Below are 21,642 nucleotides of genomic sequence, written 5' to 3'. Positions count from 1 at the left end.
CTGCTCTCTCTCTCTCTCGTACGCACATTCATACTTACAAACACACATACAAACACACAAACACACACATACATAAAATAAAAACATGGAGAGGAAGTTTTCTAAAGCTTAAACTACATGTGTGTGTTGTGTGATGTGTGTGTGGATACAATTTGGGTTTTTTTGTTTGGTTTTTTTTTCCCCTAAAACCAGCAAGACACTTTCTCAATTACTGACTCACTGATCTGAGATCATTGTCATTTGTAAGGCAACTAGAGTAGAGCAGTAGAGCAGGTTTGTGGGATGAAATTATAATTTGTAAGATTTGTAAGATTTCACCCTCTCAGCAAATAGTTTAAGGGCAAAATGGAGGAATTTTATACCGATAGTAAATAAAGAAATGTGTTTGTGAGCCTTCTTAACCTGATCAACTGGTGCTTAAAAACTGTATAAACAAAAATGTCTTTTATGAATCAGGTGAAATTAAATATCATTGTCCATAATCATTTTTAAGGTAAAAATACCATTTTACCTTAAAAATGTATTTTTATGTTTTTTTATGTCCTTCACTGAAATGAAAAAGAAAGAAAGAAAGAAAGAAGGAAAGAAAGAAAGAAAGAAAGAAAGAAAGAAAGAAAGAAAGAAAGAAAGAAAATATAGATAGGATTTTGGAATAATGAACAAAAATGAACAAATAAATAATCAAATAATACCAACAAGTTCAGCATATTAATCTGTTTCTGTCCACTATATTCTTGTATCTGTTTGTATAACACAGTAATATGTATTCACACCAGAAACCCTGTCAGTTTGTTCTCGACCCATAGTGGAAACTCTGCCTGTTTTTGTCAGTGTTCACTGTGAACAATATGCAAATCTAAACTATAAGAGGGGAAATGAGCCATACCGCCAGTATGTTTTAACACTGCAGCATTTCCCAGTGGACCAAAGCTATTCTAAAGGTTGCAAAAAAAAAAAAAAAGATGTAGAGCAGTCTCTGCAGTTTGGATGTTCTCTTTGGCCTTGAAAACAGTGTGATAATAGTCTTAAAGTTGGCATTATTGGGAGAGAATGCCAAAGAGGTGAAGTGGGCCAGCGTGTGGATCACTTGGGGAAGCGCCTGAGTTAAAGAGAGGAATGCAGAAAGGTAGAGCCCGCGGAGCGCTCCTCTGTGCCCAGCCCAACGCATTGTACCAGAGTCACATCACATTACTGCTGAAGGCCATTTGCAGGCACTTTGTGGGAGTCTCTCAGAACAGATTAAGCTATGAAAACTGGGGAGTTAGTTAAGCGTCTATAAGGCATTGTGGGAAGGCCTTTCTTCTGTGTGCCTTTGAAAGAGCCCCAGTATGCAGGGCATTCAGGGCCTTTAAATGGTTTCCAAAAGAAAAAAGTTCTCATGTCCATATTTGATTACAGACCTGTGAATTTCAAAATAGGGACTAGATTGTCAAAGAAAACTAATCTTCATTTGTAAAATATAATTAAATAATGTGAGATTAACATTTACTATTTTACACAAAAAACCTTGCAATTTGAACTTCAATTTTTTAAACACTTTCCAAATGCTTCTCTTTTTCCTTTTTTCTCTCTCCACAACCACGCCCCCCCCCCCCAAAAGAAAAAAGAGCTAAACTGCATATTTATTCAAATGAACAAAATCCACTCGGCTCAGATGGGGTGACTTATCGTTCCCACAGTTCACAGTTAAAGTCTTTTTCTCTTCAGCATTAAGGCTGCATGGAGATGGAAGGGTCCTTATTACAGTCAGTCAGCTCAAAGCTGGGCCGACTCCTTTTCCACGCTGGCACTCAGACGGAGCAGCGGACGAGCCCAAGCCATCCCGCTTGCCCCTTCAAAGGGCCATGGGGAGCGCATGAATTGTAATTGTTGCTCCTAACAGGATTGGAGGAGGCCCGGACGGTGGCACTTGAGAAGCAGGTCGTGTGGAGTTAAACGGCTGTCAGGCACTCAAAGCTCCTCAGCTTGGGAAGCAGCCGGGAAAAAAAGGGGAAAAAAGTAGCTCTTGATGGGACCCTGTCCGTGAACAGTCAAACAGATTAAAGATTATATATGTAACTCTGAAGCTGGGACCCAACATTCAGTGAGGAATTTAGACCACTAATGTGTTCTCAATACATCTGTTATCAGCACGTATCAGTAAACAGATATATCAGTGCACCAACACAGCAGTATGACCAGGTGGTATTATATAAATTTTATATAGGCATTACATTATGTTGGCAATATGGGCATTATTATAAAACTAAACAGGAAAATAACCATGACATTTAAATTATGACTGACTGGCTCAGTTAGATTCACTTTTGTTTCTTTTTTTTGCAAGAACAATTCTTACACGACAGCCAAAATGGGTAAGGTGTAAATACAGAGCTTCTGAAAGGTAAAGGATAGGGAAGGTGAAAAAAAGGTATAGAGGATCAGAGAGGGGGTAAAGACAGGAGGGTGTGTTTCAGATGGGCTTCACACTACAGAGAGTAATGAGCTCTCAGGAGCATTGGCCTGTTACCACAACAACCATAAGGCCATACAGACAGAGAGAGAGAGAGAGGGGGGGGGGGGGGGGGGGGGATAGAGAGAGAGAGAGAGAGAGACAGAGAGGTGTGATAGAGATGATATTAAAGAAGTGTGAATACCAGTATATAGCCAGAGTCATATTTTTCGCTTAATTACAAACAAACAAACACACACACTCACACACACACACACACACACACACACAATGGAGTAGGTCACCTGGGGTGAAGTCCGCTCGGCCAAAGATCCACCCCACATGGAGAGCAGTTACTTTATCAAGCCCCCCCTCCCTCTGTGCAGCACACACACATACACACACACACACACACACACACACCCCAGAAGCTCCAGCGTGAAGCCCTCCTAATATGACCTTGTTAAAGCACTAATTGGATTGGCAAGGCTGAGAGAAAAGACTCGGTCTAGCCCAGATTTTCTATCTTTGTGCTCCGATCAGCGGCAATAGCAAAACAATCAAACTGAAATCAAATGGACAGAGAACTTCTATTTCTCAAAACACAACGGGTTGGCCGCGGCGGGATCAGACACAGCCCCCTACCCCCTCTGTCTGACAGAGACAGTCATGTGCAAATCACAGGCCAAAACAGACATGCTCAAAGACACAGAGGACTGGCCGCAGAGCGGGCTGGCCTGCTCTTAAAAACAGGTACAACCAGGGACCGGTTCCATTTACCTCCAGACCTGCAGCACTACCAAGAACACATTACCCATTCAGTCCAAACCCCAACACCAGTCCAAACACAGAAACCACCATCACACATACTGAACGGAACAAGACATGAAAGGCTCAGTCTGCCCCCAGGCACCCTGAAAAATATTTTGTCAGATGACAGTTTTTGATTGGATCTGGGAAAAAAAGGCAAAGATTGTATACATCCTCTGAGGGTTTGCTGGCCAGAGAGGACTGGACAAACACAGGTCTACAGTACTATGTGTTCACAAGACAAATCAGAGCCCTCCTCTAACTCCACCTCTACAGCTACTCAGCCGCCAAAATAAACCTTTCCCTGAGTGCAAACATCAATCAAGTTAATTACGCCAAACTCCACAATAACAATAATTACAATAATATCTCATTAAGAACAGGAGGGTGAATGACAGGGGAGAATTAATAGCGGGCAGGTGTACAACATACCGCAATTATGGAGCCTGAAATTAGTTCGTTGCCCAAAGGCAAATACAGAAAAAAGGGAGAGAGAGCGAGAGAGAGAGAGAGAGAGAGGGAGAGAGAGAAAGCTCCATAACAAAGAGGAACTGCAAATAAGCAAACAAAAAAGTCCTAAATGTGTAAATTAGGCAGAATAAAATGGAGAGTGGGAAAAGCAGCTTTTCCCGACAGAGTAGCACCGCCGATGAGAGAGAAACAGATCAAGGGGAGCTGTGGAGCGCCTCGGCAGCCGTCAAACCCGAGCCTCGGCCGCCGACTGGCACTTTCTCCTTCTCCTGTCAATCATTCATTACGCAGCCCCCGGTCGTAGAGGAGAAGCGTCTCTTCGCCTTGGCCTATCACATTACGGCTTCTGTAAACGGCTAATCCCCCTTCGTTAGACAGTGTCAACACCCCTGGCGTGCGCACGCGCTCGCCTCTGACACCTCCCCATTTCAGCAAAAAGACGCAGAACTGACACCGTAATAAAATCATTTAAATTTTAACAAGGTGGAACACAAACTCTACTTTTTTTTACCCTGCTTTGACTTATATTTTTTTCTTCTCGTTCCACGCTTTCAGCAAGGCATTCGCAATGCCCCCCCCCCCCCCCCCCCACACCATGCCAGTGAAACAAGCTGAAGAGGAGCGGGTTGTGGCTGCTGAATGTTTTATCATGGGGAGCGTGTGGTCATCAGTATAGCTCTTTTAGCCTGAGGGCTGTTCCTGAGTATGGAGAGAACCCCCTGAGGCGGCAAAGCTGCACGTCAGTGCTTCCTCCTATTCCATGATTCTTGCATGGGGCCCAACATCCACCGGGTCCTGATGATGGAGGACAGCTAAATAATTTTATTAATGAGGCATGTGGAGAACAGAAAACCAAAAAAAAACCTGGAAAAAAATCTGGATTTATCCTTTGCATTTTTGTTAATAATTTGTATTTTCTGGCTTATGTTCCCTGATAATTTCACTGATCTTTGATATGATGTATTGCAGAAACAAAACTGGCTGAACTGAACATGAGAACACTAACAGATTGACAAATGAAAAATAAATTGATATGACTGAACCATGTCTTATGGATGGACTCTCTCTCTCTCTCCCTCTCTTTCTCTCTCTCCCTCTCTCTCTCTGTGTCATTGGCCATTGAGGGTTGGGAGCTCACAAATACACAAAAAAACTGTATTTGACGTCTGACAAGCTTCACACACACACACACACACACACACACACAAAGCCTTCCAAAAAAATTAAATGCAGGCTATTTCACCCTTTAATTTTAGTTGAAATCTCGTGTGCATCAAAAATTCGCGCGTTCTGCGTTAATGAACGCTTGATCTCAGATGCTGAGCGACAGTCCCAAATGTTGCGCCTTCCTTTCGGTCAGTGTGATGGTTCTAGGGCTGTCTCAGTCCACTGTACCGCATCCATAAATATTCATCCATAGAGAATAATGAGCATAAAATACACAATTTTATTTCAGTCATTTTTCGCCGTACATAAAGGGGTAGATGTTGCAAACCTTTCAATGCGTTTTCCCCTCAAAATTTATTGACTTTTTTATTCATTTATTTGCGTTTTTGAGCAGTGGGGGGTATCTCTAAGACGCTAAACTAAAAGTAATTAACGGAAAATGTTTCCTAATGCGGGCGTTCAATTCAGCAAAAAAGGAAAGAACAACGAAATCTACAATCTTACTAAAGTAATTTGAATCAGTTAAGAAATGTTAGTTTATATTATCGTAGCAGCATCTTTCTCCCTTTTCAGTTCTTTGTTAAAAACCTGAATTTACTGCAAATTAATTTCTGTTTTTCAGGATCAAAACTACGGAGCTAGTTCACTGAACTGAATCAGCACTGCAATATTTGGCCAGTGAATGATAGTAGCTCTTCTGTTTGAGAGCCGTTATCACAGTACGACTCGGTACAACCTTCCGCCTTTTCACAAGCTGTCAATTACGCCTATGCGTCCACAGACAGCAAATTAATCACAGGCGGAAACAAGGCGGCTCCACCGTTAAGCTGATGGAAATGATGCGTCAATATGCCAACGTCGACTCCCACGTGTCAGTTGGTCGCGGCACACAATAGCGCGAGCGACTTATGAACTACCGGCACCACTCCGCCGAGTCTATAAAACAACTGCCAGAGTCACTGGGGAGCCCCCTCGCGTTACCGCCCCTCTTCACAGCGACCACCAGATCACACAGATGGGCCGAGGGCAAACAAAAAAAGGGGGCTGCCGTTTCGGCGAATGGAAGCCTTTTCAGAAAGCTATTCATGCAACAAATTGGGGAAAGCTGGCCCCGCGGCATGCTAAGGTTCTTGGGCTTTATGAGCTGCACCCTCCAGTCACACTGGTGCAGGCAGATTTATGAGCCCTTCCTCTGTGACAATGATGAGCATGACGAAAAATGCAAAGGAGGATGGCCAAGGCATCACTGATACACATTATCACCTTATCATTATTGTATGGCAAGGGTGTTTTGGTGTGTGTGTGTGTGTGTGTGTGTGTGTGTGTGTGTGGACTGTACTGTGGTGGATTTCTGAGGGAAAAGGTAGTTCTGCTTCAACAACACAACTTGTTTTGTTCATGTTGTGTTATTTGCTGTATATTTCAGGGAGTGTTCGATTATTGGCCCATTTATATGTGAAAGGTCAAATGAGGAAAGAAAAGAAAAACTCTTTATGCTGGCACCCTAAAACTGAGGGCTAACCATACGTTTCATATTTCCTGTTAGCATATCAGCTTTGAGGGGAGAATACTTAATAGTAGCAACTTTCACACTTCTCATCATTTGAACAGATTAAAAAAAACTCAAATTTTCTTTCTCCCTCTCCATTTGCAGTCTGCTCTCACTCTCTCTCTCTCTCTTTCCTGTTCTTGTCCTCTATTTTCTTTGCAGCGAACAGTGTCTCCAATTCCCCCTCCTCTTCCACCTCTCTTGCATCTCTCTCTCTCTCTCTCTCTCTCTCTCTTTGTGATCTGCATAGAGAGACATTTGTCATCATTAGCCCGGCTCTGACAGTTGGCACCCAGCACCTCAGATCTGGAGGACTTGCAATTATGAAGCCTTCATCCTGTATTTGGGTTACATGGCCTAATTTCATCACAGGCTTCAACCACACAGCATTTCATTACTGGAGCCCCCAACCTGGGGAAGAGAAGCTCTCTCTCTCTTTTTTTCTCCCCCAGCCTTTCTTTCTTGGCCTTTGTCTTTCTGAACCTGCTGTTGACTGCACATGTTTCTCAGAATGGGCTAAGAATAGGCTCTAATTAATTTGAAAGGCACAGGGACTGGGCCCGTGTGAGCTTTGTTGAACATGTTCTCCAGTTGCCTATCTCTGGGTCACTGGGCAAATGATTACACCATCCACCTTAAGACACCAGACTTCTCTCACACAATCAGATTAATCACGCCATTCTGCTGAGACGTGAGAGATGTGTAAGGAAAGCCAAAACATTTCAATGCAGTGAGTAGTTACAGAGGACAGCGATTTATAATCTGCAAAAAAAAAAAAAAAAAAAAAAAGAATAGCAAACTACATAGGCATATAATTCTCATATAATTGTTTAATTCAAAAACGGGTTGACTGCAAATAACCAAAAAAAAAAAAGGTATCAGTTGCAAATCAATGCAAATGCATGCATGTCATTTGTCACAGACGCTGACAAGCCGAAGGAGGGGGAAGAACGCCTCAAAGTCTCAATGAAAGCGTTGAGGTAAGTGATGAAGTTGCAAATATGAGCTTTGGCTTTCTCCCTCTATGGGCAATTAAAAAGCATGAAGTTGGATTCTGCCTCTCCAGCTCTCTCTTTTATGACTCTGGCTCTAAGCACATATGGCTTTTGCCTGGCTAGCTGATCACTACAAGGCCTCCCCGGTGCTTCGGGCTATTCTGTCCCCATTCCCAAAACACACACACACACACACACACACATACACAAACAGACATGCACACACAGGAGGGGGGGTGACTAATATGGCTTAAAAAATAAAACAAATGGAGGGAGTGCATCCAAACGGAGGAGGAGGAGAAAGAGGAGGGGGCTGACAGGCAGGAGGTGAGGAAAATTAACTGGGTGTCCTGCAGTGAGGCCATATTGGCCAAAAATAACCCAGCACCCGTCAGTGATAATGTGGATATCAGCGAAGCTGAAAAGGATACGACATGAAAACAGTCAAACTCAGATAAAGCCATTTCTCCCGGAGTTCAGCTGAATGCTAATATCACTTGTGTGAAAAGATGGGGTCCATAATCTGATTTATAGTCAAGTATGCCACTCAATTAAGTCCTTTTCATGATCTGCACTTTGACGGAGTGCAGTGTTTTTCCGGCCCCGATTTTTACGTTCTTTTCAGCAAACATCAGAGTTTAATAATGACGGAATAAACAGCACTGTCCCTGAGTGGTGACAGAATAAAAAAGAGATGACATTTTTGTCAGGGAATAATAGGATTATTACCACTGACATCGAGAGATGACTATTAACTACATTTGGGAGGCAATAAAGCCCCTGATATAGTTTAATCTGCTATTCTCCCTAATGAACATTACCATCCAAATCTGTTCAAAATTCATAGACGACCACATTTAATTTAATGATATCCCTCGATGCCACGTTTTAGAATCATAATATAAGGGCATTAAAGAATGGTGCCTGATTAATCTCACCAGATTAATTTTACAAGTAAATTAAATAGACAGTTCTGGTATTATGTAGAGTTGCTGATATTCCACTACCAAACATATGTTAAATCCTCTCTCTCTGTACACACACACACACACACACATATATATATATATATACATACATACACACACAAACACAAAGATATATATATATTTGCTTTTTGTTTTGTTTCTTTGTACAAAAACCACACAATTACACAGTGACTGAAATTTTCATTTGATAAAAATGAGATCAACAAAGAGGAGCTTCTTGTACAACATGGGGAAAGAGCTGTTTCATTTTGCAGGCTTTACTAAGGGCTCCATTAAGAGTCTATTACAATATAAGTGAGATGTGTCGGTGTCAGGACAAATGGTAAAGCCATTCTTTTACTGTCAATGTTTTTTCTCATATCATTACTACCATGTCACACCACAATTTATACACTGACCACTCACTTTTACTTTTTACCTATTTCCTATTTCAATTACCAGGTCACACTGTCAACTGGTGCTGTGAGAACACTCATTACATGAAAAAAAATTCCCCTGCACATTCATACTTCATGTTAAAATGTCAGCTACACTATGTGACCAACAATGGTGTCATATGCCAATTCCACTCGTTTGACAAGGACTATTAACAGCCTCCCTGGCTGTTCTGACAGGAGAATCAGTCTTCCGAACAAGACAAGGCAGAGAGAGACACACAGAGAGACAGACAGAGAGAGAGAGAGAAATGAAGAGATCGCTGGAGAGGGTCCATCTGAACAAAGAGGCCTTCAAAGAGCTAATGCTTCCCGGGTCATATGCTTTGCCAATATGAGCGGAAGTCAAAGTCATTGTATTGATTTACGCAATCACGCGTCCTGTCCACTGGTTCAGAAATAGACCTCCACTGCAGTCATGACCTAATACTTCACACACAGCACGCACAATGACACACACACACAATCGGCACTGCTGTCTGGCCAGACCAAAATGAGATTGCCGGAGCTGGGGTCCGACTCTTTTCCATAGATTTAGATCGTTCGCTGGACCGACCCTAAACACAAGGCTTTGTTTTATTCCTTAAGAGACTGTACAGGTCAAGCATTTCATGGCTCAGAAACAGTAACTATTAGGTAATTATACAGGTTACACCTACAGAGTGAAAGACGAAAACAGCTTCACAGTACAAAAAACCCTAAAAAAGGCCTTCTGTTTTAAATCGTGCTTAGAGACTGCATTTAAAAAATAGATACATATCAACGATGATAGAAAATATGCATAATCCAGCCTTGGGAATGAATGGGACAGTGGTTAAACACCCTATTTGTCATTCAGTTCAGATGTGTGTTGATGCATTTTCAAAGGTTTTCACCACGAGCTCCTGACAAAAACCACACCTACACACACTCAGTGGTCGGAGGTAGCCACCAGTCTTAAGGTTCAAAAGTAATTTCTTGAGCATTGAATAAAAAAAGTAGATTAAGTGGCAGATGACCTGTGTAATGGGGGGTTGTGTGGTGACGGAGAAGGGCCAATGAGGAGCTGCCTTGCAGGGTGAACACTGGCTCACAGCACATGCTTCAGATTAGCAGGTGATAATCCCAATGAAACACAGCCAAGGTATCACGCACTGGGAAACACAAGGAATAAGGGAATGCTGGCAATGGAGTCAAAGGTACAAAAAACTCTGGAGATATCTGAATGAGAACCCACAAACAGAACCCGGTCTGCTTCTAATAACAGACTTTACCTGCTGAGAGAGAGAGAGGAGGGAAAGAAAGAGAGAGGGGGAAAGAGAGGGAGAGAGGCTGAAGGGGTGTGTGTGTGTGTGTGTGTGTGTGAGTGAGAGAGAGAGAAAGAGAGAGAGAAAGAGTCAGAAGGTCAGAGAGAGAAAGAGATGGAGGGATTTTCTTCCATTTCTAAAGGTAAGAAACCATTCTAGACTGCCCCCTTCATTCAACTGTGGAATTGTGGAAAAGCAACCCTCTGCTACTAAGAAAAAGGGTCTGTATGCAAGATATTATTTCAGTTAAAAAATCACAGTTATATTCCTGCAATTAAAAAGAAAAAAAATCATATATACCACCAGTTGGAACACTATTCATGTTATTAACTCATTACTTATTTTGTGAAAGATATCAACACAGTATTTGTTGTTTGTCATTTTTATTTTTCATTAATATTATAAAACATTTTTGTGTTTGTTTTAGCTTGATGTGTAAAACAACATCTTCATGTGGTTGTGAGATTATGACCTTTACTGTAAATGACCCAAAAGTTCCTCTGTTTTAAATTATTAAAAAATGTACAAATCTGCTTAGATTTCCTCAGTAACACAGGAAAACTGTCAGCTAATATTGACAAGATCAGGCAAACACAGCAGGCCAGACAAAAAAAAGTTAAGGCTGAAATAAACCGGTCATAGAGCCTTCTTTTATCGTCCAATGAGATCTAACTCGTCTAGGTTCTAGACACAATGGCAAATTATTCCTTCATTTCCTATTTGTACAGTTTTACAGTTTTATATTCATTCATCATTCATTCATTTTCTCCCGCTTATCCGGGACCGGGTCGCGGTGCCACAGTTTTATATGTCAGTCTGAAATATACGAAAAGAGGTCTGTATCTACTCCAAAATGAGTTCATTTGTTCATCCGTTTCAACGTGCCTAAATCATTATTTCTGTATATGCAGGTCCTATTCCCCGAGCATCGATAGTTTTCTGGTAAGAGAAGGCGATGACTCGGAGCGGCGAGAGGAATCTGCTGCCTATTGTACCACGTAGTACACTTGCTATTTTGAACTGACGTGTTGTCTTGAAAGGGATGTTAAGACGTGTAAAGTGCCTTTACGTCCACTTTAACATAAGCCCACACTGAAACAGGCAGGCTACCAACAAAGATACGAACAGCCACACACAAATAGGGGGCAAAGTGGAATTGATGACGGAGGTCTGAGCTGGAAATAAAGCATTTTGTTAAAAGATCTTATAGGTCAACCACAATATGCATTAAATAGGCTACCGGATAATACTTCAACAACCATTCAGAATATTCTATCCACCTGAGAACTAAAGGTAAAAATGAAACATTTAACAGTTCAAAAATATCAGACGGCATTATATTTCATTAACCAGAAGTCCCGCTGTGTTTGCCTTGAAAATAATTAAGTCATAAGGAACTCTACATAAGGAGCTCTACGTATTTTGTAAAATGCGGGTAATTCGTGTTAATGTGGTCTTGGTATCTAACCGTGTCTGATTTCTCGTTAAGGTCCACAAATGAAATTTGAAAAATCTTGTTTGAGCAATGAAGTAAATTTGTACTAAAATGTGCCCGAAGCGCAGCCAGATCGTTCTAAGCATTATTTCTTTTTTTTGTAAAATTAGGTATGAAACACTGGAACACGGTTTCCAGTAAACATGTTTTGCCAGCCACATTAGGCAGTGACGAGACAAAACAAGATCTACCAGCAAAAAAAGAAAAATGGAAGTGTAGTTGCTGTGCAAAAAAAAAAAAAGAGACAATAAATTGCAACAAAGTTTTATATTTGTTTAATATTAATCAGTTCTTAGTCTGTTTACTGATGTGTTAAAAACAGACGATGTAAATATAAAGGTAGAACGAAATATTAAGCACCATCTTTATGTCTCTCGTCCAACACAGACAATTTAGCGGTTAGCATTACAAACAACCAAAAGAACATGAATGTTATTATTTAATCTGAATATCTATTACAGTTGAGCTGTTACACGGTCAGTCTCTCTAAGATCTGATGAGAATACTTCGAAAAAGTCTCACGTGAAATATCCACACATTAAAAAGATAATGGCTGACTAAATTTTGTACAATTTTCTACAAAATTTTCTATTAGACGGGCAATTGTTACACAGCAGTGCTTACATGGCTAGGTGAGCAAAATCTCACTTGATGACTTAACGAACTCATAAATTGTAAGGTGTAACTGAATGTCAAAATGACATGCAACGTGACAACAGTCCCGCGATAGAAAAATAATGTATGAATAAATATAAAACACAGGCAACGTGTTAAAGTGTGTTACCCAGTATTGTTTGTTCACGTATCTGTGCGGCATATTTCTAATGATGGACGAAACTACCACAACATAAGACATGACAGCGAACCCTACAATTTTCAGGCGTCTTTAAAACAATCACCGTCGCTAATTTTAGATGAATCCTGTTTTTTGGAATAAAACAATAAGCATAAAATTAAAATACATAAAACACATCCTATAAATATATGTTCTATGTACATAAAACGCTGATCAATATACCTGCAGCAACTGTGTAAAACTGGCTGTAAATTAATTACATGGATTACAGAGCCATGAATACTTGCGAGAGCATGCCAAAAAGGAGAAACCACTAAATAAACCTGTCTTCTCTTTCTCCAGTATAGGTAGTTCCACTCCTCGGGACACGGTTACCTTTAGATTTAGTTGTATATAAAAGCGGAGGATTAATTTGTCGTGGATAAACTAGAGGCAGTGACGAATCGGGCGGCGATTGGATGTCGTCGCTTCAAACCCTCCCATTATAGTTTCAACGGAGTGCGTCCGGGGCTCTTAAACACAGCAACACCGGCGGTCGCCTTAGCGAGAACACACACACGAGCACCGTGCACTTTCCTATTCTATTGAAAAAAAAAATACTGTGAGAATTGGTTTCTGCAAAATAATATTGTTTTGACTACTGCACTTCGTGCCGGTGTCCAACTGCAAGCAAGACTGGTGTAATGGACTTTTGATTGCTTCACGCAGCCATAAAGTGGAGGACGTACTTTTTGTTTGCAAAAGAATATCAAGACTGATGATTTAACTGCGTGACCCCTCTACGCATGTGCCCCGAGCACAAATAATAGGCACTTCTTTGATTTTTTAAAAACGATTTTTCCTCTAAATAGTTTACTTTCTTCTCTAAAATTGGCTCCTGTACAAACAGCCGCGTTGGATCCCTCGGGTTATTGCGAGACTCCGGTATACAACCCGGATCTCTGCCCAAATATGATAGCCGCCCAGGCCAAGCTGGTCTATCATCTGAATAAATACTACAACGAGAAATGCCAGTCTCGAAAAGCGGCGATTTCCAAGACTATCCGGGAGGTGTGCAAGGTGGTCTCGGATGTCTTAAAGGAGGTCGAGGTCCAGGAACCCCGCTTTATCAGCTCCCTCAGCGAGATGGATAACCGCTTCGAGGGTCTGGAGGTAATCTCCCCCACGGAATTCGAGGTGGTCCTATATCTTAACCAGATGGGAGTTTTTAACTTCGTTGATGACGGCTCTCTTCCTGGTTGCGCCGTGCTCAAACTAAGTGACGGCCGTAAGAGAAGCATGTCGCTCTGGGTAGAGTTTATCACGGCATCGGGGTATCTGTCGGCGCGCAAAATTCGCTCCAGGTTTCAGACTCTGGTGGCGCAAGCTGTGGATAAGTGCAGCTACAGAGACGTAGTTAAAATGGTTGCGGACACAAGCGAGGTTAAGCTACGCATAAGAGACAGGTACGTAGTTCAGATCACTCCAGCTTTCAAGTGCACTGGTATATGGCCGAGAAGCGCAGCCCATTGGCCGCTGCCTCACATCCCGTGGCCGGGCCCTAACAGAGTAGCAGAAGTCAAAGCGGAGGGGTTCAATCTGCTTTCCAAAGAATGTTACTCGTTAAACGGAAAACAGAGCTCGGCAGAGAGTGATGCCTGGGTGTTGCAGTTCGCTGAAGCTGAAAACCGACTCCTTTTAGGAGGGTGCAGGAAGAAATGTCTCTCCGTGCTCAAGACGTTACGAGATCGTCACCTTGAGCTACCCGGACAACCGCTTAACAACTACCACATGAAAACTTTGGTGTCTTACGAGTGTGAAAAACATCCAAGAGAATCGGACTGGGATGAAAACTGTTTGGGGGATCGACTGAACGGGATTTTATTACAGCTTATTTCGTGTTTGCAGTGCAGGAGATGTCCCCATTATTTTCTACCAAATTTAGACCTTTTTCAAGGAAAGCCTCATTCTGCGCTCGAGAACGCGGCAAAGCAGACTTGGCGACTGGCAAGAGAAATTCTGACCAACCCCAAAAGCTTGGAGAAACTTTGAGGTAATATCATATTAACATGTTGGTAAACAAGAAATAGAAATAAAAGAGAGGGGTACACGCCATACGACTATTGGTAGAACTGAGGCCTAGACGATGCTAGTCAACGACCGCATGGACAAAATGGTCACCATTTCTCAATCGCATCCATATTCTTGTACGAAGTATAACCCATTTGTCGCGGATAATACATTATTTTAGATAACTCAACCTAAAACAGTTTTTATGGCTCACGTCATAAAAATTTGTTCCTTTCTCCTATATTTTGTGCTGTCATAATTTGGAGGAAAAATGTATCAACAGTCAAGATGAATAGTTACCTGTCAGTGTTATTTTTTCCCTTTTTTACGGCCAAGGAAGATGTTTTTTTTTTCTTAAATGCTTTACGTTAAGCCTGCGAGGAGCCTTGATAGAACTCAACCTGTACATTTTATAATGTAAATACGTACATTAGTAGATTGTGATTCCGGTGGTCTGAAATTGTGACTGTTGTTCTGTGACACGTAAATAGTTTAATTTCACCTGTCTAACATACGCCTGAAATTATTATTATTATTTTCTGGTAGTAAAGTGGACCATTTAGACAAGCATCAATGATAGTTCATCTGTTTTCAATGACAAGTTTATCACTTTTAAAGTTTACATTTTGATGGTACAATATGTTACATTTTAAAACATTCCATACGCATACTTGAATTCTTATTTAAAGTATATTCGATCATTTTGTTTGTACTTTGCTTCCATGATAAAGGCTGAAATTGAAAAGAAGAAGAAGAAGAAAAAAAACAAATATAAATGAAAATAATGCACTTGAAATACACTGGAATACAACATTTTGTGATTTTTCTATTATTTCTGTCTCTGAATTTATTTAAAGAGCTAATAAAAAATAATATTTGTGTCCCAGTAATGGTCCGTGCTACATTAATGCTATTTTACGTTAATATGAAAAAGATATACACAATGTTTCACCAATATTTACGTAAATAACAATATCTACACGTTGACGTTAAAGATAAAAATGGAGACCAAAGTTTATCGCGAGTAAGACCTCACGAATCTCTAAAGGTGTAATTGAACATAAAATGCTGAACACCATCTACTTTAAGAGACATTGTCATACATTAGCCTGTCTAATTCAAGATACAGTGTACTGACAGCAAATGAAGAGTGACCTTTTTTAACTAACCCGAGATGTTGCAGCTATAACCTTTTGAATCTGAAGACAGTTAGCTGTGGCGGTGCACGGAGGAAGCGTCTCAGGCTGACAAGAGAGGAGAGTAAACGCAATACCCCTGGAAGGGTAGACTCACGGACCCGCACAGGGCCTGCGCCAGTGACTATGTCAGTGCGCCATACATTTCCCTTAACACAAAAGAAAAGCGTGAATCTTTTAATGAGAGTTTGTTGTCTCATGTGGGCTGTCATGTCAAGTTTGGCCTAAACCAAAATGAACAGATGCCGGAGAAAACTAAATAGACTCGGTCTCGTCCAAGCAAAAAAAAAAAAAATTAACCTGCGCATAATTAAAACATTGGTGACAAAAGCATTATCAAGTGAAAGAAAGAAAGAAAGAAAGAAAGAAAGAAAGAAAGAAAGAAAAAAAGAAAGAAAGACAGACAGACATAGTACCTATTAAACCACTGGCAAACAAATTTAAAAAATAAGCGTGTCGTTATAGATGATTCAGTGTATGCTCCAAACTCCCACGGTTGAGAACAGTAACCCATGACCGTCAGAGTGAAGCCTCGCCATTTATGTATATCGCTGGAGCACAGGTATTCAGCAGACACATATCAGAAATAAGTCTGAAGCACTGAATTGAGCGTCCGCCGGATAATTCAAACAATGGGAAATTATGAAACTTACTCTGGGATCGATCTGTTTGAAAGCAGGATCGTCTTCATCCATTTCAAAGTAGATTTCAGACATGGTGATGGAGAGTGTTCCATGAACCACGATTACCGGGGCGACGAGCTGAGCAGGGGTACTCAGAACCACCGGGCCTGCAACACACAGGGCGCATGGGCTACGAGTTATACACGGCTGCTGTTGCCCAATGTTACAATTTTGTCTTTTCTTTATCATTATTATTATTATTATTATTATTATTATTATTATTATTATTATTATTATCGTTGTTGTTGTCGCTGTTGTCTGTTCAATGAACGTTAATTTTTGTAACTGTTTTCATATGGCACAAATAGAATTGTGTGGAATTTATAAACGGAAAATATTTACAGGTGCAGCTGAAGAACAGGCCCGATCTACCGTGCAGCCTGTAAGCGCTGCCTCGTCCATTTTAAGATGAATAGACTGACTTAATCTGACATTGCAAAATGTTTTAAATTTTGTGTTCGAGAACAAAACTATCCAAATATTCACGAATAGAGTAACTATTGGCTTTGTTCAACATATTGACTTACAAGTGCGAGCACATGAAAATAATCAGAGACAGTGTAACAGTAACAATCTCTCGTAACACATAAAGAGGAATAAAAACAGTAAACAACTAGTCGATCAACTTTATGCCTTAGAGACGGTACTCAGTGACGCTAGTAATAAATGAAATCCAGTGAGTAAAACCCTAAAGTATACTTTCGGTGATGTCTTGGGTGATATGGATTGTAGTGTTTTTGTGCCGCCTCTTAAGAAATGACGTAAAAGTTGTTTACTTTATCCCTTGCTACATAAAAAGCTTACATCTGAGCATCGGAGAAACATGCTCAGCTTTATTTTGTTAGGCTATTCATAGGCGTTAAAATTACTCCTAATCAAATCAGTCCTTACAGATACCGCCTCTTAAGATACAAACATGTTAAAAACTGACCTTGTTAAATGTTCTTTAAATATTTAGGCTATTTTTTTTCTTTTTATACTTCAAGTCAGATGATTGTGATGTGATCTGTTTAACACACACACACACACACACTCTCTCTCTCACACACGCAATCTTTTGATTAGTGCACATAGTGTGTCGTTATAGCACACTATTGCCCAGATCTGTCTCGGTCGTTCGTCGAAGGTCTGGAAATTGGGGATATTAATCGATCACACGAAGTCCAAGGAGCCACTTTAATGTCTCATCAATCTTAATCTGCACTCCTCAGCCAATTATGCCCGATACTGTTGCAAGATTACAAGTGGATTTAGGTTTCAATTCCCTGAGCGCCCCTTCATTGCCCTGGAAGGCCACTCTGAGAGTAGACTCGGCTTTCGCCTCCATCCCCCCGCGCCTGTTACAGTAAATGAGATCTTATCAACCGACACATTACTGTTTATCACATGTTCAACAACCTCACAAAAATACAACACAGCCCTATAAAGGCTTTATTTAAAATTCCGAGCATTTTGTTCATAAAATGTTGGTAAGTTTCTTTTATGTTTTTTTCCAATTAATAAAACGATGGAAATTTTTATAGGCTTTCGAGTACATTTTTGTTAGAGCGGTATGTAAGCCTGCTATGTTTAATGTCCTGCAAGAAATTTTCATTGTGTAACTGAAACAGTGGCTTATATCCACTCAACTCTAAAGTTGCCAGTCGAAAGTCAGAGGGAAATAAATGCGATATGAAATCACAAAAAATAAAATACACAGGCTTTCAATTTCATATAATTACACTGTTCATTTTAAATTAAGTATCCAGTCTAGATTTTCCCTAATGACGCTTGATGGTGTATCCTTTCTTTGGCATACTGACAGATCGTGCTGCCAGGCGATTTCCTGCCGACTTTGCAAAAACTAATCATGTAGAGCTAATAAAAAGCGTTACATTTCATTTTTCTTTTGTCTTCTGTCAAACGACTCCGGCCCACAATACGTCAGCACTCTCTCGATTTCCATCTAAATTCCTAGATCTGCGATTTGCATTCAAGAGTTTTTTTTAATGACCTCAACGCTGCTTTTAAGGTAATCTCCGACATATCGGAGGGAATCGTTCAATTAAACACGATCCCCTCCCGTGTGGCGTAGCCCGTTAAAGGGAGGAGAGGCAATTGTATTGTGGCCTAGAGGGACACTTGTGAAGAGAAAGACAACACAACATTAATCCACTCCATCCACAGCTAGAGAGAGAGGCTTAAAGGTAATCCCTCCTGGGACCCTTTCATAATTAGGATGTAGCATTAAAATATTTACGTGGGGCAAGATCTCGTAAATTCCCCATATGCCGCGTAATCTCAGCCTCTGCAGCATCTGAACGATTGCTCAGTTACTGTAAGAACAATTGGTAATGGCAGGCTTTACGCTCCTACACACCGAATCTGCCCGCTTTTCACTGCAGTTATTTAGCGCATGAATGCTGGAGTTTTAGACAGGAGTGGCAAGAGGAACGGAACATACGAAAAAATTAACAACTACAACAACGATAATAATAATGATGATGATGGTAATAATAATAATAATAATTATAGTAATAATAATAATAATAATTATAATAATAATAATAACATTAAATGGAATAACTATCTTGCATTTTCTTGCTCAGTATCTGCTAGTAACTACGAGGTTACAAACTGAGTAAGAAAAAAAAAAGTAGAGTAACATAATCAACCCTTCCAAAATGTTTCTGCGGGATTTTCAGATTAGTTTGTTAAACTGAAACAGGTGGAGCTGTGCGTTTTAAATCCCCGCTAGAAAGTCTGCCTCTGCCGTGAACTGACGTCAGCTGCCAAGCAAGACAGGGCCTCCACAATACTCCTACCTTGATGTCCCACGAATAACGCAACGAAAAGGCACGCTGGGAAACGTCACAATTAAAAGAATAGCGCTCATATTCCTTTCATATTATCATGGAAATATATCCTATTGAACTGCGAGACAGCATGTAATCACTGGAACTTTTGGTATGTTGATAAAGGCTACATAAATATTTAGCATTAACAATTTATTCTGTGTTTCACTTGTCTATCAGAGTAACATTAGAGGTAATGCAAAAAGGTTAGTGTTAATAATCATTAATTATCTTTAGATTCAAAATGATATATTTTTCATGTTTCCTAATGCTCTCCCGAGAGTAATATAAAATACCAATGTGTACACAACTGAAGTGGTATGTGTTTAATACAAGAGGGATATAATTCCTGTGCATTTTAGGCTAAATAAAATTTTATGACATTCTTGCGAGTGATTTTAGATGTTCAGGAGAGCACACTGGTGCTGCCAGTATGTAATCCCGAGGCAACAGCTAACACTGCTCCTCTTTGGTTCCTTTTCTAATCTAGTGTAACAGATACCGCAAATATTCATCACATGTCTGTCCCATTAAAATGACTGGAAACACAGAGGTACAAGCTACAGGCACGGGGTTAAACTCAACAGGGTAACTGTAAAACCACAACTGTGTCCTGATAGGAAGACTACAGTTACAACGATTTACACAGATTATTACACATGCCGTCAGCAAAAATGATACCCCTTCAAACTTTACTGTTTCTATGCAATAGGCTACCTGATAATTAAAATTCAGTCCATAAAAAGGAAATGACACCACTATGCATGTATGCTCTAACCAACACTAACATAATGTCAATCACTGATTAAAAAAATTAAATTAAATTAAATAAAAAGAGACATTATATTTGTACAAAAATATATCTGTCAAACTCCTCTTCTAGTAATCCAAGTGATCCTAGTAGGAGAACTGTTCGGATGCTAGATGCAGTCAATAAAGAGATAAAACAAAACATGGACTCCATGGCTAGGGGTTTGTGTGAGTTTAGCTGCTATAACACATCGAGCAGCGCGTTCTCCTCGCGCTGGTAAACAGAGAGCTGTGCTTGTGCTTGACAGGGAGCTGTTTACAGCGCTCTCATTAGCGTTAGCATTAGCATGTTGTGTACAACGTGTTCACAACCCAGCCCATCCCTTCCAAACCAACACAGCACCTCTAGTGGTGAAAAGGAAAGTTACAGACACGGCAAATTCCCTCTTAACGCTGGAACACTTCTGTCACTCTAGTACAGTTATTCGAGGCAGGACACACAGTCCACTTCCTGTTGTATCTTAATGCGACACAAACACAGCACAGCTACAACAGAAACAAATTAACCCAAACACATCTTCTCATTTTTGGTTAATTGACTGCAGTCAGTATCACAATGAGAAAACACTTCTTTTCATTATCATTTACATAATTAATTACATATGAGATGTTGGAGGTAAAATGCACCTTTAAATCATACTGTTTGCAAAGATGGCAGTATTTCCCTGAGTAGACAACTGCTGTTCTTCAATGGCAGGGCTATAATTTTGTTGCACAAAACTGATCATATCATCATACACAACACAGACATTAATTTGTTGTCTGTAGTAGCCTTTCACTTCAACTGCCAAAAAAAAAAAAATCAGCATTTATTCCATTCACTGAACGATGTCAAAGACAAAAAAAAAAAAAAAAAAAAAGGAAGAAGAGAGAAAAAAGCAAAAATGCTCCTGTGTGAAGCAGTAAAGCTTTTCTCGCCATAAGAAAAAAGAGCTAAGTGCTACAAAATGGTACTTCACTCCATTTGCTGCCTTATAACCCTTATGATTGGAACATAGTAAACATTTCAAGAATTTATGACCAGTGCCAAGATCTGCAACTGTGCTCAAGTGAAAAAGCTTAAGAAATCGAGTCGACCCCCCCCCCCCCCCCCCCCCCCCACCCGTCTTCTTCAGACTTTGACTGTTTACAAAATGGTAAATACCAGCGATTAGAGTTTTTTAGGAAACTGTTGATCTATAGCTAATGTATAAATGAACTCTGAATAACTTCTCCCTTTTACAGCAACACACACTGTACATAAAAGTGCCCAGAGAATTCAGTTTAGTGGGCGCAAGAGTGCCAGTGTAAAAGCACAACAAAGGAAGTTTGCATAACACTACGTCTGGCAGTCAGATATACTGCTGAATTAGCTATGCCAGAAAAAAAAAACAGCCATCATACATGATCTTTGATAATGAGGAAGAGAAGCAGAGTTCAGACCGTTACACTATTTTATGAAGTCATAAATCTGAGGTCTAATAGTAAATTTTCTACGTTTTGCTGGTCTACACCTCTGAATCTGCTAATGAGGGTTTGGGGTGAGAAATGAGAGCTGGGAAAATGATTTGAGACGTTATTAATAAAACGTCGACCATACCTCCAGCATGCATACATCAGCCATGACATAGTTTCACACCTGCGGTCAGATGGAAACGGTCGTTGAGG

The 21,642-nt window shown here is 40.4% G+C and overlaps 2 protein-coding genes across 3 annotated transcripts in view; one reads left to right on the top strand and one right to left on the bottom strand.

Moving 5' to 3' along the window:
* The window catches only part of nbeab (neurobeachin b), a 253,431-nt gene that overhangs the window by 61,886 nt on the left and 169,903 nt on the right, over positions 1-21,642 (bottom strand). For both annotated transcript variants that reach the window (XM_030776247.1, XM_030776248.1), the window contains one exon: positions 16,322-16,458. In XM_030776247.1, the coding sequence (XP_030632107.1) occupies positions 16,322-16,458 (137 nt within the window). The remainder of the gene's footprint in view (positions 1-16,321; positions 16,459-21,642) is intronic.
* On the top strand, positions 13,375-14,454 carry mab21l1 (mab-21-like 1). The gene has a single exon (XM_030776249.1). It carries the CDS (start codon positions 13,375-13,377, stop codon positions 14,452-14,454), a length of 1,080 nt encoding a protein of 359 aa, XP_030632109.1.

Source organism: Chanos chanos, chromosome 6 (assembly GCF_902362185.1).
Source record: "Chanos chanos chromosome 6, fChaCha1.1, whole genome shotgun sequence".
NCBI lineage: Eukaryota > Metazoa > Chordata > Actinopteri > Gonorynchiformes > Chanidae > Chanos > Chanos chanos.
The sequence above is the reverse complement of the archived record's forward strand: the minus strand, read 5'-3'. Positions and strand labels throughout refer to the sequence as shown.

Excerpts from the sequence above, each read along its gene's own strand:
- mab21l1 (XM_030776249.1), top strand. The coding sequence starts at position 13,375 with ATGATAGCCGCCCAGGCCAAGCTGGTCTATCATCTGAATAAATACTAC.